This window comes from Nerophis ophidion, linkage group LG05, assembly GCF_033978795.1.
Source record: "Nerophis ophidion isolate RoL-2023_Sa linkage group LG05, RoL_Noph_v1.0, whole genome shotgun sequence".
In the NCBI taxonomy this organism is placed as follows: domain Eukaryota; kingdom Metazoa; phylum Chordata; class Actinopteri; order Syngnathiformes; family Syngnathidae; genus Nerophis; species Nerophis ophidion.
Window position 1 is genome coordinate 8,270,807 of NC_084615.1, and position 14,436 is coordinate 8,285,242.

General features: G+C 40.6%; 1 protein-coding gene across 1 annotated transcript in view; it reads right to left on the reverse strand.

Annotated features, from left to right (window-relative positions):
- LOC133552602 (F-box and WD repeat domain-containing 11-B) overlaps window positions 1–14,436 on the reverse strand; it is a 68,454-nt gene that overhangs the window by 1,040 nt on the left and 52,978 nt on the right. Inside the window, exons 8-13 of the mRNA XM_061899886.1 lie at window positions 12,618–12,867; window positions 12,310–12,428; window positions 7,688–7,798; window positions 7,522–7,600; window positions 3,107–3,271; window positions 1–124 (exon numbers count right to left, since the gene is read on the reverse strand). The exon at window positions 1–124 is cut by the window's left edge and continues 1,040 nt beyond it. Coding sequence (XP_061755870.1) covers window positions 3,110–3,271; window positions 7,522–7,600; window positions 7,688–7,798; window positions 12,310–12,428; window positions 12,618–12,867 — 721 coding nt within the window. The 3' untranslated portion in view covers window positions 1–124; window positions 3,107–3,109. The remainder of the gene's footprint in view (window positions 125–3,106; window positions 3,272–7,521; window positions 7,601–7,687; window positions 7,799–12,309; window positions 12,429–12,617; window positions 12,868–14,436) is intronic.

A 14,436-nucleotide genomic window follows, 5' to 3' on the forward strand; every position in this document is an offset into this window, starting at 1 on the left:
GCGTGGGAGTGGACAAAGAGATGACAAAAGAGGAAGGGGGTTAGAGATGGGTTCCTTTCCGTGATGGACGCACCCATCAAGCCCCATCAGCTCCAACAAGAGAGGGTGCGGTGCATGGCGCCACCTGGGGGAAACAGAGACATATCAATCAATCAATCAATGTTTATTTATATAGCCCCAAATCACAAATGTCTCAAAGGACTGCACAAATCATTACGACTACAACATCCTCGGAAGAACATAGTTCTGGTCTGCTTCGTGGGCACAAACACGGGCTGACTATCAAATCTTCACACGGATGTGCAGACTTTTGTTGATTAACTTCAAGCGCTCCTGTAATTTACCCTATTTTCCGGACCATAGGGCGCACCGGAATATAATGAGCGGGTCGAGTCAGGTTTATTTTCATACAAAAGACATAAGGCGCATTAAAGGGGTCATATTATTATTATTTTTTCTAAATGTAAAAGACTTCCTTGTGGTCTACATAACATGTAATGGCGGTTCCTTGGTCAAAATGTTGCATGGATGATGTTTTAGCGATCATCTGATAGTCTCTTATGCGGGCGGTTTTATTTACGTGGCTCACCTTCGACAGCGTCTTCTCCCCGTAGTCTTTGATGTAGCGGTGTAGCGTGCAAGGACGGGAGTGGAAGAAGTGTCAGAAAATGGAGCTAACTGTTTAAATGAGATTCGGATTTTTACTTCAATCAATAACGGAGCAGAATCGCCCCCTGGGAGGTGAGGGGAGCAGTGAGAGGCAGCGGCGGCCGCACCCGGGAATCATTTTTTGGTGATTTAACCCCCAATTCCAACCCTTGATGCTGAGTGCCAAGCAGGGAGGTAAAGGGTACCATTTTTTATAGTTTTTGGCATGACTCGGACGGGGTTTGAACTCACGACCTACCGATCTCAGCGTGGACACTGTAATGACTAGGCCTTTAGTGGGTTTAGTGGACCTATCCATCCATCCATACCGCCTGTTCCCCTTTGGGGTCGCGGGGGGCGCTGGCGCCTATCTCAGACCTAACTAAACTTCAAACCTAACCCTTACCAACACTGGAAGACACAAAATTATGCAAAGCCTATCCATAACTCTAAGCCCTACGATCTAATCACTACATCTAAGCCCTAAGACTAAACCCTACCTCTACACAAAACCCTATTACTAAACCCTACCTCTACCCAAAACCCAAGCCTAACCAAGCCTTTGGTCTTAATTCAACCTTAACCAAGACCCAAACTCTAAACCGACACCCAACTCTAGCTAAAACCCAGACACTACTTAAACGAAACCCTACCTACAACCCTCATGATACCCCCAAACCTTTACTGAACTGTGACCAAAACCCTTAAGCCACCCACCCATAAACTACCGTATTCTTCCGGACCATAGGGCGCACCGAATTATAAGGTGCATTGCCAATTAGCAGATTCAAGTCTTTTTTCATACAAATGACACACCGGATTTAAAGGCGCATTAAAGGAGTCATATTATTATGATTGTTTTCTAAATGTAAAATACTTCCTTGTGGTCTACATAACATGTAATGATAGTTATTTGGTCAAAATGTTGCACAGAAAATGTTTTACGGATCATCTTCAAGTCGCTTTCTGACAGTCGCTTCAGGTATGCGCCGTTTTGTGGGCGGTCTTATTTACGTGGCTTTGTTTTAGCGGTGTAGCGTGCAAGGACGGGAGTAGAAGAAGTGTCAAAAGATGGAGCTAACTGTTTTAATGACATTCAGACTTTACTTCAATCAATAACGGAGCAGCATCTCCTCATCCGTGGCTCACTAGAGCAACATCAACGTCAGAAATGTGTCCCGTGAAAAACCGTACGACCGGAACTCTCTAATAACTAAAGTTCCTTGGGTGTATAATGTCACTTCACTACACCGGTATGTTTTAGCGCTTTCATGGAGAGTTAACTGACAGATATAAGTAAGAACTTTACACTACTTTATATTAGAAATGGCAACAGCGGAGGATGAATGTCCCATAAGAAGATCGAGAAAAAGAAGAAGCTTATCAACTGTTCTGTAAAAAACATCGGCAATCTTACAGTAAAATCTATTGTCATTTTTACAGTGCAGAATTTGATGAATAACTTGCTCTAAAACCATAAGTCAAGCAGAAATTCAAGTATTTTAACAAATTAAAATGTTTGGAGAGCGTGATAATATATTTTTTGCCATATTGTATAATATTAAAATTCGCTCCATTCTGTCCACTAAAGACGCTGAGATCATTATCCATGCGTTTGTTACGTCTCGCCTCGATTACTGTAACGTATTATTTTCGGGTCTCCCCATGTCTAGCATTAAAAGATTACAGTTGGTACAAAATGCGGCTGCTAGACTTTTGACAAGAACAAGAAAGTTTGATCACATTACGCCTGTACTGTATATACCTTTATATACATACATATATACATACATATATACCTATACTGGCTCACCGACTGAAACAAGATGAACAACTTATTGGGGTGTTGCCATCTAATGGTCACTTGTACGGAATATGTACTGTACTGTGCAGTCTACTAATAACAGTTTCAATCAATCAAGACAGGTTTCAAATTTCAGTTCCGCATAAACAACGTGACTTCTTAAGAAATCAATGAATCGGGTATTCTGCCCATCCCTGGGATAGCGATGCATGTGAGAATAGAAAGTCAGCTGACATGCCGACAGATGTGGGGACATTCCTGAGTGCTCTTGATTTCTGACAGTGCGAGCACAGATGGAAAAAGCTCTTCACACTGAGGGAAGGCCAGATGTGCGTACAGCGGAGAGTGAAGCACACGCTCTGGAATCATTCATTGACGGGCACATTTGTATGGAAACATGGAACATTTGACACACTTGAAAGGGATCAGCGTCTAAGTTGGCGGTAATTCTACACGGCTGGAGAAAAAGAAGAAAAAAAGCTAAATTACTAGAACTAGTTCGGATCGCCTGTTTTGAGGAGAGATGATTTAAGCTACGTTGAAGACATGCTTACGTATCTTTTTCGCCGGATCAGCAGGAAAAAGAACATCTTGAAGACAGAGGCATACTTCGACCTAAATCCAACGGTTGTCTACATACGTGTGCGTGCCTACCTGCTATCTAGAAATGTAGGTATAGGTGCGGGAGGGGGATCGTCCTTCTGACTGGCCATTGGTCAAAACGTTCAAGAAGTCCCAGATCAGAATGGTGTCGTCGTGAGAGCTGCTAATGATCTGGAACTCATCAAACTGCAGGCGGAACACGCGGCCAGAATGCTCCTAGAACGACAATTACAACAATACACTGTCAGACATTAAACAAGATCAGCTACTACACTGCAAAAACAGAAATCTAAGTAAGATTAAACATCTCAAATAAGGGTGATAATTGCTTATTTTCTGTCCGATAAGATAATTCGTCTCACTACGCAGATTTTATGTGAGAGTCTTTTACTTGTTTTAAGTGTTTTGGTCCTAAATGATCCCAGTAAGATATTACAGCTTGTTGCTGAGATTTGATGACCTCTTTTGAGTAAAACATGCTTGAAACTAGAGTATCAACTGTTGCAAAGCTGTGTCATAAACATTCAAAAGTATAAAACTACTTTTTTTAAAGTGATCATTTCTTATTTCAAGCATGAAAAAAGAAATAATGACTTTTACAAAATGTTGTCTCATAATTAAAACGGATGACCGCCAAATGGACTTTGCTGTTTTATTTTCAATGAAACAATAGAAACTACGTACTCATATAGTAGTACAGTTGTCACAGTACAGTAAACTGACAGTTGATGTTTAAACATTTCACATGTAACAGAAATAGTTCATGCACATTCAGATAAATTCTTCAAAATTACAATTTAAATTTTTTCCCCCCGGAAGCCGGGCTGAATATATGCGCACTAATTGTCTGAAAGAGCATGCACTTGGTGCGATGATGTCATGTTATCCATGGTAAAATGCATGTTTTAGACCAGGGGTAGGGAACCTATGGCTCGGGAGCCAGATGTGGCTCTTTTGATGACTGCATCCGGCTCGCAGGTAAATTTGAGCTGACTCTGCTTAACACGATAAATAATGAATAATTCCACTAGTAATCAGTGTTAAAAATTATGTTCAAAATATAAAACGTCCTCGAGCATTTTTAATCCATCCATCCGTTTCCTACCGCACCTGTTCAAGAAGCTGCGTTGATGGTAAGAAGTTATTTATTTATTATTGGTTAGTGTGGGGCTTGCCCTCCTGGGGGTTCTTCAGACCACCAAGAACCGACATGAGACCCTGTTTCAGGGTTACAGTATTGTTTCATTTTTTAAATGAAAAGTCTCTCAGTTGCTTTCCAGCAATTGTCTTTTTCTCTTTTGTTCTGGCTCGCGCTCTGGCTCCTGCACCAACCCTGTCTCCCTTCCTGGCTGCTGCTTATAACATAGCGACAGGTGATTAGGTAACAAGGCCCAGGTGGGCCTTCTACGCACCTGTCGCTGATTTCGAGGCCGGTCCTGGCAACACCCCGCTTCGCTGCAGGCCCGCAGGCCACGCCCCCTCCACAGTTAGCTTCAGAATAACAATGTTATTACAAAGAATAAGAGACCTATTATACTCTAAAAATGTTAGTCTTACTTAAAAATGCACGCGTTTAGTTGAGTTCAGGGTTAAAAAAATATTTTACGGCTCTTACGGAAATACATTTTAAAATATCTGGCTTCTTGGCTCTCTCAGCCAAAAAGGTTCCCGACCCCTGTTTTAGACGGTATGATTCGCCTGAGCGGCAAGTAGACCCCGAGAGAAAAAAGCGGTTGGCTTGTTGCCTTTCCATTAAGAACAATAAACTAGTTTTTAGTATAAGTTTGCTGGTTTCAAGAAATGTAATGCAGAGCGTTTAACATTATGTCAAGATAATGGCAATAGTATTTACTTCATTTAAGAACATTTTTCAACATATTGAGCAAAAAGGTCTCATATTTTTTTCTACCAAGAAAAGCGCACTTGTTATTAGTAAGAATATACTTATTTTAAGCTATTTTGAGGTTCCTTGAAGTTAGCTAGTTTTACTTGTTTCGAAAAGTCTTGACAAGCCACATTTTCTTGTTCTATTGGCAGATCATTTTGCTTAGTTCAAGTAAAATACCCCTCATTTTTGTAATTCTTTTTCTTGTTTTTGAACACTGACTTTTTGCAGTGTATGAGGTAAACATGCACATATATACAGTATCGTAAAGGGCTGCACATTATGTCAATAGCGAGCTACCGGTCAATAGAGGAGGGTGTGTCAGTCTATCACCAGCCAGGCATTAAAAAAATAGATCTGAACATTTCTGATCATCAATCTATCAGGCGGCTCCTCTGGTTATCAGTAGCCAGAGGAGCCTGTTCACTGCTAGACTGCTTCATCCCAAGTGCAGGACTATCCATCCATCCATTTTCTACCGCTTGTCCCTTTTGGGGTCGCCGGAGCCTATCTCAGCTGCATTCGGGCGGTAGGCGTTGTACACTCTAGACAAGTCGCCACCTCATCACAGGGCCAACACAGATACACAGACAACATTCACACTCACATTCACACACTAGGGACCATTTAGTGTTGCCAATCAACCTATCCCCAGGTGCATGTCTTTGGAGGTGGGAGGGGCCTATCCCCAGGTGCATGTCTTTGGAGGTGGGAGGGGCCTATCCCCAGGTGCATGTCTTTAGAGGTGGAAGGAAGCCGGAGTACCCGGAGGGAACCCGCGCAGTCACGGGGAGAACATGCAAACTCCACACAGAAGGATCCCGAGCCCGGGATTGAACCCAGGACAACTCAGGACTTTCGTATTGTGAGGCCGATGCACTAACCCCTATCCCACCGTGCTGCCCAAGTGCAGGACTAATAGACTACAAAAAACTCCTTTGTCCCACAGGCCATTAGACTGTACAACTGGGGTTGGGGGTACTAGGATGACAGGGGATGCAGCTCCTGCCTAGTTTCTCTTGTTATATTCTTATTTTACTGTTATATTTTTATTCTCATTGTTGCTTTTAATTTCTATTCTTATTGTAATATTTTTCTATTTTGTTTCCATTTATACCATTATTTACTTTTTAAATTCGATCTCAATACACTGCTGCTGGAATTTAAATTTCCTGAGAGAACTCTCCTGAAGGAATCAATAAAGTACTATCCATCTATCTTTATCGTGACACCACTTTCGTCACTTGATTGACATTCACGGCACCCGAGGGTCTTGTGAGATGACGCTGGCTGCTGCCAGGTCATTATTTTTTTTTAAATGACCGACAGGAAGGTGAGAAACACTTTTTATTTCAACAGACTCTCGCGCTGTACCTGCCGTCAAAACTCTAAAGACCGACTGCAGAGTACCTGTCTTCACAATAAAAGCGCTGCTTCATCCTGCCTGCGCTGACAAAATAAGAGAGCTGGCAAGCTACGGAGTTTGCCGTCAATGTATTTCTTGTAAAGTGTATAAAAATGGACAAATAAGATGCCAATAAGCAATGTGGTATTGGACAGAAAGGAGGATTTTTTTTCTCCTCCATTTGAAAATGTGGACGTTATCATCACTACTGTCTGATTGCAATGAATGCAAATCATTAGAATCAGGAAATATACCAACTTATGTTCTTGTCTTCATAAAAGAAAAGTGTTTAACATGCTTGTATTATCTCTAAACACCTTTAACTCGTTAACAAAAAAGTCTCTTTCATAAATAAATAAATATAAATTATATAAATGTATGAGGTAGATTTGTCAAGATGGACAAATAAGACACCTAAAAAGCAGCCACTTTCATGTGAATTGGACAGAAAGGAGGACTTTTTTTCTCCTCCATTTGAAAATGTGGACGTTAATATCACTACTGTCTAATTCCAATCAATGCAAGTCATTAGAATCAGGTAATACACCAACTTATATTCTTGTCTTCATAAAAGAAAAGTGTTAAACATGCTTGTATTATCTCTAAACACCTTTAACTCGTTAACAAAAAAAGTCTCTTTCATAAATAAATAAATATAAATTATATAAATGAATGAGGTAGATTTGTCAAGATGGACGAATAAGACACCTAAAAAGCAACCACTTTCATGTGAATTGGACAGAAAGGAGGACTTTTTTTCTCCTCCATTTGAAAATGTGGACGTTAATATCACTACTGTCTAATTCCAATCAATGCAAGTCATCAGAATCAGCTAATACACCAACTTCTTGTCTTCATGGAATAAAGGAATATTAAACAGGCTTGTATTATCATTAAACACCTTTAACTTGTTAACAAAAACGTCTCTTTCGTAAATAAATATAAATTATATAAATGAATGAGGTGGATCCCCTCGTGTTGGCAAAGTAGCTCGCCTGCAGAAAAAGTGTGTGCACCCCTGGTATATAAAACATGGACAAGACAAATTCATACATTTTACAAAGACAATGACGGTCAGTTTTGATGATAGCGCTATTCATTTAACATGTTTATTAATCTTGCTGTACTTTGCAGTGGCTGAGAAGTCCATTGCATTATACTGGGGTAAGAACTCACCACCAGAGTTCGCAGGCATAGAGTGCTTGCAGGGGCTCGCGGGTCCAGCGCTGCCTGCAAGTCCCACACTTTAATCTTACTGCAGGGAGAAACATGACACGATGTCAAGGCACACAGTACGAGTGGTATAGAAAACAAAAGGTGCTCGTTCGGAGAGAAGACTCACCCATCATAAGCGCCACTGACAATCCTCTTGTTGTCGAAGCGAATGCAACGCACAAGCTCTTCATGGCCCTCCAGCACTCGCAAACATGCGCCACACTCAATGTCCCATAACCTGCGACGAGATTTGACACTTTTAAATGGCATGATAAAAAAAGAGCCTTTCCAGTGTGTGCTCGCATGATATGAGCCTGGATGTACATTCATCAAACCTCAAGTGTCTATTAGGTAATCAGGCTGCTCACGCCATAACTCCAACAACTACACCGATGTGGAATCATAAGCAATAAATGTCTTGGTAAGGGTTTAAATGAATGAATAATGCTAAGCCTGTCAATTAAAAAACAGCGCAACTTCAATTTACGAACCCCTCATTGTGTAAACGTTCCTATCTGTGAGCAACCGGCCGTAATAAAATATGTTTTGGCAAACAAACGGTATCTTTGTTCACGAAAGTTTCATCCACACATTTTATGTCATTTTATGGCTGGCAGCACAGCCATTGTGGGCGGGCTGATTGCTGTTGGTGCTCATTCAGACCGTGTTGCTGTTAGCTACTGTGCTATGTTCTACTTTGTCAATGTCAATTAGCCTTTTTGCAGCATTTATATATTTTTTTTCATATTTGAAAAAAAATATTTTTTTTATATTTTATTTAAAAAAGTTTTTAAATATTCTTTTAAAAAATAGTTTTTAAAATTTTTAAATATTTTTTACATTATTTTTTTTTAGGGGTGGGCAAATTAATGCGTTAATTACGAGTTAACTCATTAATCTATTAACATCGACAGTTATTTTATTGCACATTTGCGTATGTTGTTTACATGCTTTTATTTTGTTAACGCCTTTTCTTAACAAGGTGGCCTCGCCCATACGGGCTTCGGCGTCGAGGGGCTCTTGGTAAAGATGGAACATTTGCCAAAAATACCGGACAATTCTGCAAATTTCATGGCTGGCTTACAGCGTGGTCACTCCGGGATCACTTAAGACCGCCAGACAATTCTGGATGTGGATAGATCGGGCCGTTTTGGACTGAATGACGCGTGCTTGCTAGACCGGCTAGCTAGCATGGGAATACTTTGCTGGCTACATCCAGCGGCCTGTGAAGCAGCGGACTATATGTGTTGTCTATTTATGAATAATGCAGACGAGGAGTGTTGGCTGAGTTCTTAACGTTTGCTTTCAGAGCGTGCATATCACAACATACACGATGCCGTCATGGCGACACAACCTATACAGGGCTACCGCGCATGCTCGTCATTCCTGTTGCATGCTGGGTAGGGTAGTTCTTTTTTTCCCTGGCTCATAACATCACAATATAGTACCATGTATATGATGCGTTCAGTTTATCAAAGCACCAAGCAAACAATCGAAAAATTCCCATCATATCAATTCCTAGATATGGTCATAATTATTTTAAGTGCACTACGCAGAATAAACACAACATTATTAATATTGCTACTACGGATAATTTGATCAAAAATTCCCTAAAACAGCCCACTACCTATAATATAGGTTTTTTTAAACATAAGATCCCTGATAAAAAAAAAAAAAATTCTGCTGTTACCTTAGAAATTGCCTGTTCAGATGTTATGATTGTGGCTCAGAGATTTGTATGTAGATTATATTTATTTTCCATAACAAACAGGATAACTTAAATACCCTGGCAGTGGCAATAAGCTTAAATGTTTATATTTACATTTTTTGAGTTGATTTTCATAAAATATGCTATTTAACTGCTACTGTTTAACAAGGACTGATTTAAATTGTGTTTGCACAACAAATGTTTTGGCGCTTTTGTTCATGCGGGAGAATATTCCAATAAAGGTGCACTACACACTACTTTTGAATTCATTATTGGGCTTTGCGTATACAATGCAGTTAATCGCGATTAATTGGAGAAACAGTGCGATTAACTTCGATTAAAAGTTTTAATCGTTGCCCAGCCCTAATTTTTTTCATAATTTTTTTCAATATGAGTCCAAAGTAAGCGATTGAGAAGTGATGTGTGGTTTGAAACATTTAGGAAGTATCCACAGTTGCACCAGGCACGCAAAAAAAATAACCAACAAGGTAAAGTTGATTTGATTTTTATCCTCTATTATCTAATTATTGTACAAAACCTGCTGTTAAAGTAAAGGAGTTTTGAGTGCACCACAGGGGCTAGTGAGTGTGTGTGTGCGTGATTGTAAGCAGGGCGGATACAAATAAGGACAGTTAGCTACCTGTTGTTTTGACTTTGTTATTAAATAGAAAATTCACCCTATTATCCCCTTGTAATGTTTGTTTCATATCAAGCACTTTTTATTGTGTTCAAATTGTACAACATTTTACTAAACTATGGACTTTTGTCAAGGCTGGAACGCAACCCATTCAGTGGCCTATTGGTTAGTGTCCGTCCTGAGATCAGTAGGTTGTGAGTAGAGATGTCCGATAATGGCTTTTTTGCCGATATGCGATATTCCGATATTGTCCAACTCTTAATTACCGATTCCGATATCAACCGATACAGATATATACAGTCATGGAAGTAAAACATTATTGTGCCTAATTTTGTTGTGATGCCCAGCTGGATGCAATTAACAATGTAACAAGGTTTTCCAAAATAAATCAACTCAAGTTATGGAAAAAATGCCAACATGGCACTGCCATATTTACTATTGAAGTCAAAAAGTGCATTATTTTTAACATGCCTCAAAACAGCAGCTTGCAATTTGGGACATGCTCTCCAAGACAGAGCATGAGGAGGTTGAGGTGGGCGGGGTTAGGGTGGTGGGGGGTGTATACTGTAGCGTCCCGGAAGAGTAAGTGCTGCAAAGCGTTCTGGGTATTTGTTCTGTTGCGTTTATGTTGTGTTATGGTGCGGATGTTCTCCCGAAATATGTTTATCATTCTTGTTTGGTGTGGGTTCACAGTGTGGCGCATATTTGTAACAGTGTTAAAGTTGTTTAAACGGCCACCCTCAGTGTGACCTGTATGGCTGTTGACAAAGTATGCGTTGCATTCACTCGTGTGTATAAAAAGCCGTAGATATTATGTGATTGGGCAGGCACGCCCCCATTATTGTTGTCTGGGTAGAAATCGGGAGAAATCCAGGACAATGGTCGCCCCGGGAGAATTTCAGGAAGGGCACTGAAATTTCTTAAGCCTCCAGGGAAAATCAGGAGGGTTGACAAGTATGACTGGGGGACGCAACTGCTCTGTACTTCTCCATACGTCCGTGTACCACTCCGTACAGCGGCGTTTTAAAAGTGAAGCGAAGTGAATTATATTTATATAACGCTTTTTCTCTAGTGATTCAAAGCGCTTTACATAGTGAAACCCAATATCTAAGTTACAAACCAGTGTGGGTGGCACTGGTAGCAGGTGGGTAAAGAGTCTTGCCCAAGGACACAACGGCAGTGACTAGGATGGCGATGCAGGAATCGAACCTGCAACCCTCAAGTTGCTGGCACGGCCGCTCTACCAACCGAGCTAAACCGGTCATACAGTACATTTTACTTTTTGAAACCTAAACCGATAATTTCCGATATTACATTTTAAAGCATTTATGGGGCGGCATGGCATAGTGGGTAGAGCCGCCGGCCAAAAACCTGAGGGTTGCAGGTTCGCTTCCCACCTATTGACATCCAAAAAAATCGCTGCCGTTGTGTCCTTGGGCAGGACACTTCACTCTTTGCCCCCGGTGCCGCTCACACTAGTGAATGAATGATGAATGAATGAAAGGTGGCGGTCGGAGGGGCTGTAGGCGCAAACTGGCAGCCACGCTTCCGTCAGTCCACCCCAGGGCAGCTGTGGCTACTGATGTAGCTTACCACCACCAGGTGCGAATAAATGATGAGTTCCCACTTCTCTGTGAGCGCTTTGAGTGTCTAGAAAAGCGCGATATAAATCTAAGTTGTTTTTTTATCGGCCGATAATATCGGCAGTCCGATATTATCGGACATCTCTAGTTGTGAGTTCAAAACCCCCGCAGAGTCATACCAAAGACTATAGAAATGGGAGCCATTACCTTCTTGCTTGGCACTCAGCATCAAGGGTTGGAATTGGGGGTTAAATCAACAAAAATTATTCCCGGGCGTGGCTACTACCGCTGCTGCTCACTGCTCCTCTCACCTCCCAGGGGGTGATCAAGGGTGATGGGTCAAATGCAGAGAATAATTTTGCCACACCTAGTGTGTGTGTGGCTACCATTGGTACTTTACTATTAGTCATGTTTACATTGTTTCTTATGAAATAATTTGCTTTAATATAACAGCTATTCTCTAACAAACCCTGTTCAAGAGCCAGTTAAGTTTGTAAATCCAGCTTCCACTTCACGGACTTACTTGGTAGCATTATATACCGCACTGGAGTAAAGGAATGTTCTTTCTGTGGCATAAATGTGATTAATTGACCAAACATTTTGGTGGTAGTGAGACAGCAGTACTGTACTTGAGTCTCTTTTTTTTCATGCACTTCAGAGGTTTTGGAAGGAACAACCTTCTGTGGGGAATCAGTTCAAAAGCCAGTCACATCCTCTGTTAACATAAGCGCCAGGATGTGCGGTAAAGTCTTCATCTCATCATAGATCACACGCCTTTTGTGGAGGAAACAGGCCCGTGAAGAGTGGCGAGTCAAACATACCTAATTGTGTTATCAGATGAGCCGCTGACAACCAGTCTATCCCGATACTGTAGACAGGCGATGCCTCGCTTATGACCGTTTAAAGTACGGACAAACTCACAGGTGCTGGTGCTCCATACCTGCACAAGAGCAAAAGGGCAACTTGTAAAATGACAACTGATGTTCTTTAGAAGACATTAGAGTGAGATTCAGTTGTGGGAAAACCAATTATGCATTGAAAGACAGGTAAGCACTTATGGACATATGTAAATATTAAAAGAAGGTATGTAATGCACCGAACTGTGAATTAGATCTCAGTTTGCTGTTACCTTGATGGTACGGTCCCCTGAGGCAGACACAATATATTTGTCATCAAAATCGACCACGTTGACAGCAGCCCGGTGACCCACGAGGACGCGCCGTAAGCTGATGTCTGTCGGAGACGCCATGTCCCACACGGCAATCGAGCGGTCCTTGGAACACGTGACCATCAGGCCGTTGGCGAAACGTAAATGAAGCACGGCCTCGTTGTGGTGGATCAGCGTGTTCAGTACCTCGCCTGTCGTCACCTCCCACACCCTGTAGCAGAAGGGAAGGGCGGTGGAACAAAGAGGAGAGAGATGGGGATGACAGGAAGGAGCGAGGTTTAGAGGTGAAATTGGCAAGGAAAGAAATTGAGAAGATCGAGAGGATGCAGGGTGGAGGCGTGGAGATGGGGCAGCGGGAAAGACAGTTGAATAAAAAAAAATTTGTAAAAGCAGCATAATTGAACATAGACATGAGAATTTAATGCAAACTAGTCTAAAATATGACCTCAGAGCGGTCTTTCCGTAAACAAACATAAGAACGAGCTCAAAAAGTAGATGTCTTTCTGTCAGGGGGGTTCATCTATGGAACAGCTTCCATGATTCCTTAAAATGTTCTAGTTTCATTCACACATTTAAAATTTACTTTATAACCTATATCTTGAAAAAATAAATCCCTCTTGAATCAACACAGTAGGTAATACTATGATCAATGTTAATTACCAAATAAAAGTGGGGTATTAATAATAATGGAAGTATAATTGTTAATAGTACTGTATTTTTCGGACTGTAAGTCGCAGGATTTTTTCATAGTTTGGCCATGGTTGCGACTTATACTCAGGAGCGACTTATGTTTGAAATTATTAACACATTACTGTAATTTAGTTCATTTACGTAAGAGACTAGTCGTATAAGATTTCATGGGATTTAGCGATTAGGAGTGAGAGATTGTTTGGTAAAGGTATATCATGTTTTATATGTTATAGTTATTTGAATGACCATAATATGTTAGGTTAACATAGCAGTTGGTTATTTATGCCTCATATAACGTACACTTATTCAGCCTGTTGTTCACTATTCTTTATTTATTTTAATTTGCCTTTCAAATGTCTATTCTTGGTGTTGGATTTTATCAAATAAAGTTCCCCAAAAAATGCGACTTATACTCCAGTTTTTTTTCCTTCTTTATTATGCATTTTCGGCAGGTGCGACTTACACTCCCAAAAATACGGTATATAATTGGTAGAAACGTTTAACGTGTATACAAGGATATTTCACATGTCTTTACTGTGTATATATTTGAACAGTGTTTATGTTGTGTACAAGGTGTATTTATAATGTTATCTATTTTATCAAAGGAAATGTCATAATTTTTGTATTTGACATTGTTTATAGGGTTAGGTGCAGTAAGTGTTCAACTTTAGCCTAAACCCTTTCAGTCTGCAACATTTTCAATTTATGAATATACAACTGTTTGTTTATGAAAACCGGTTTTGTTTATTATGTTGACCACTGACGGAAGAAATAATAAACTAACTAAACTAAAACACTGCATGTCTGCACGTAAACAGACAAGAAGAGCATGTGACTGAGCTGCATCTTAAGAACCAGGTGTGACTTGCAGAACACTAAGGACAAGTTCCTGGTAAGCTGATGCTAAATAGCTGATGTCACATTTTTTCTGGCCACGAAGAGATCACATTTCAGGTCATACTCCGTATTAGAATCAAGATATCAAGCTACGAACTTGCATTTTGAAGGTCAAATTTACAGATTTGTCCCAAGGCACAGATGTATTGTTCTATGAAGCCAGTAGCAGCAAAATGGTATAAATAATTAATTT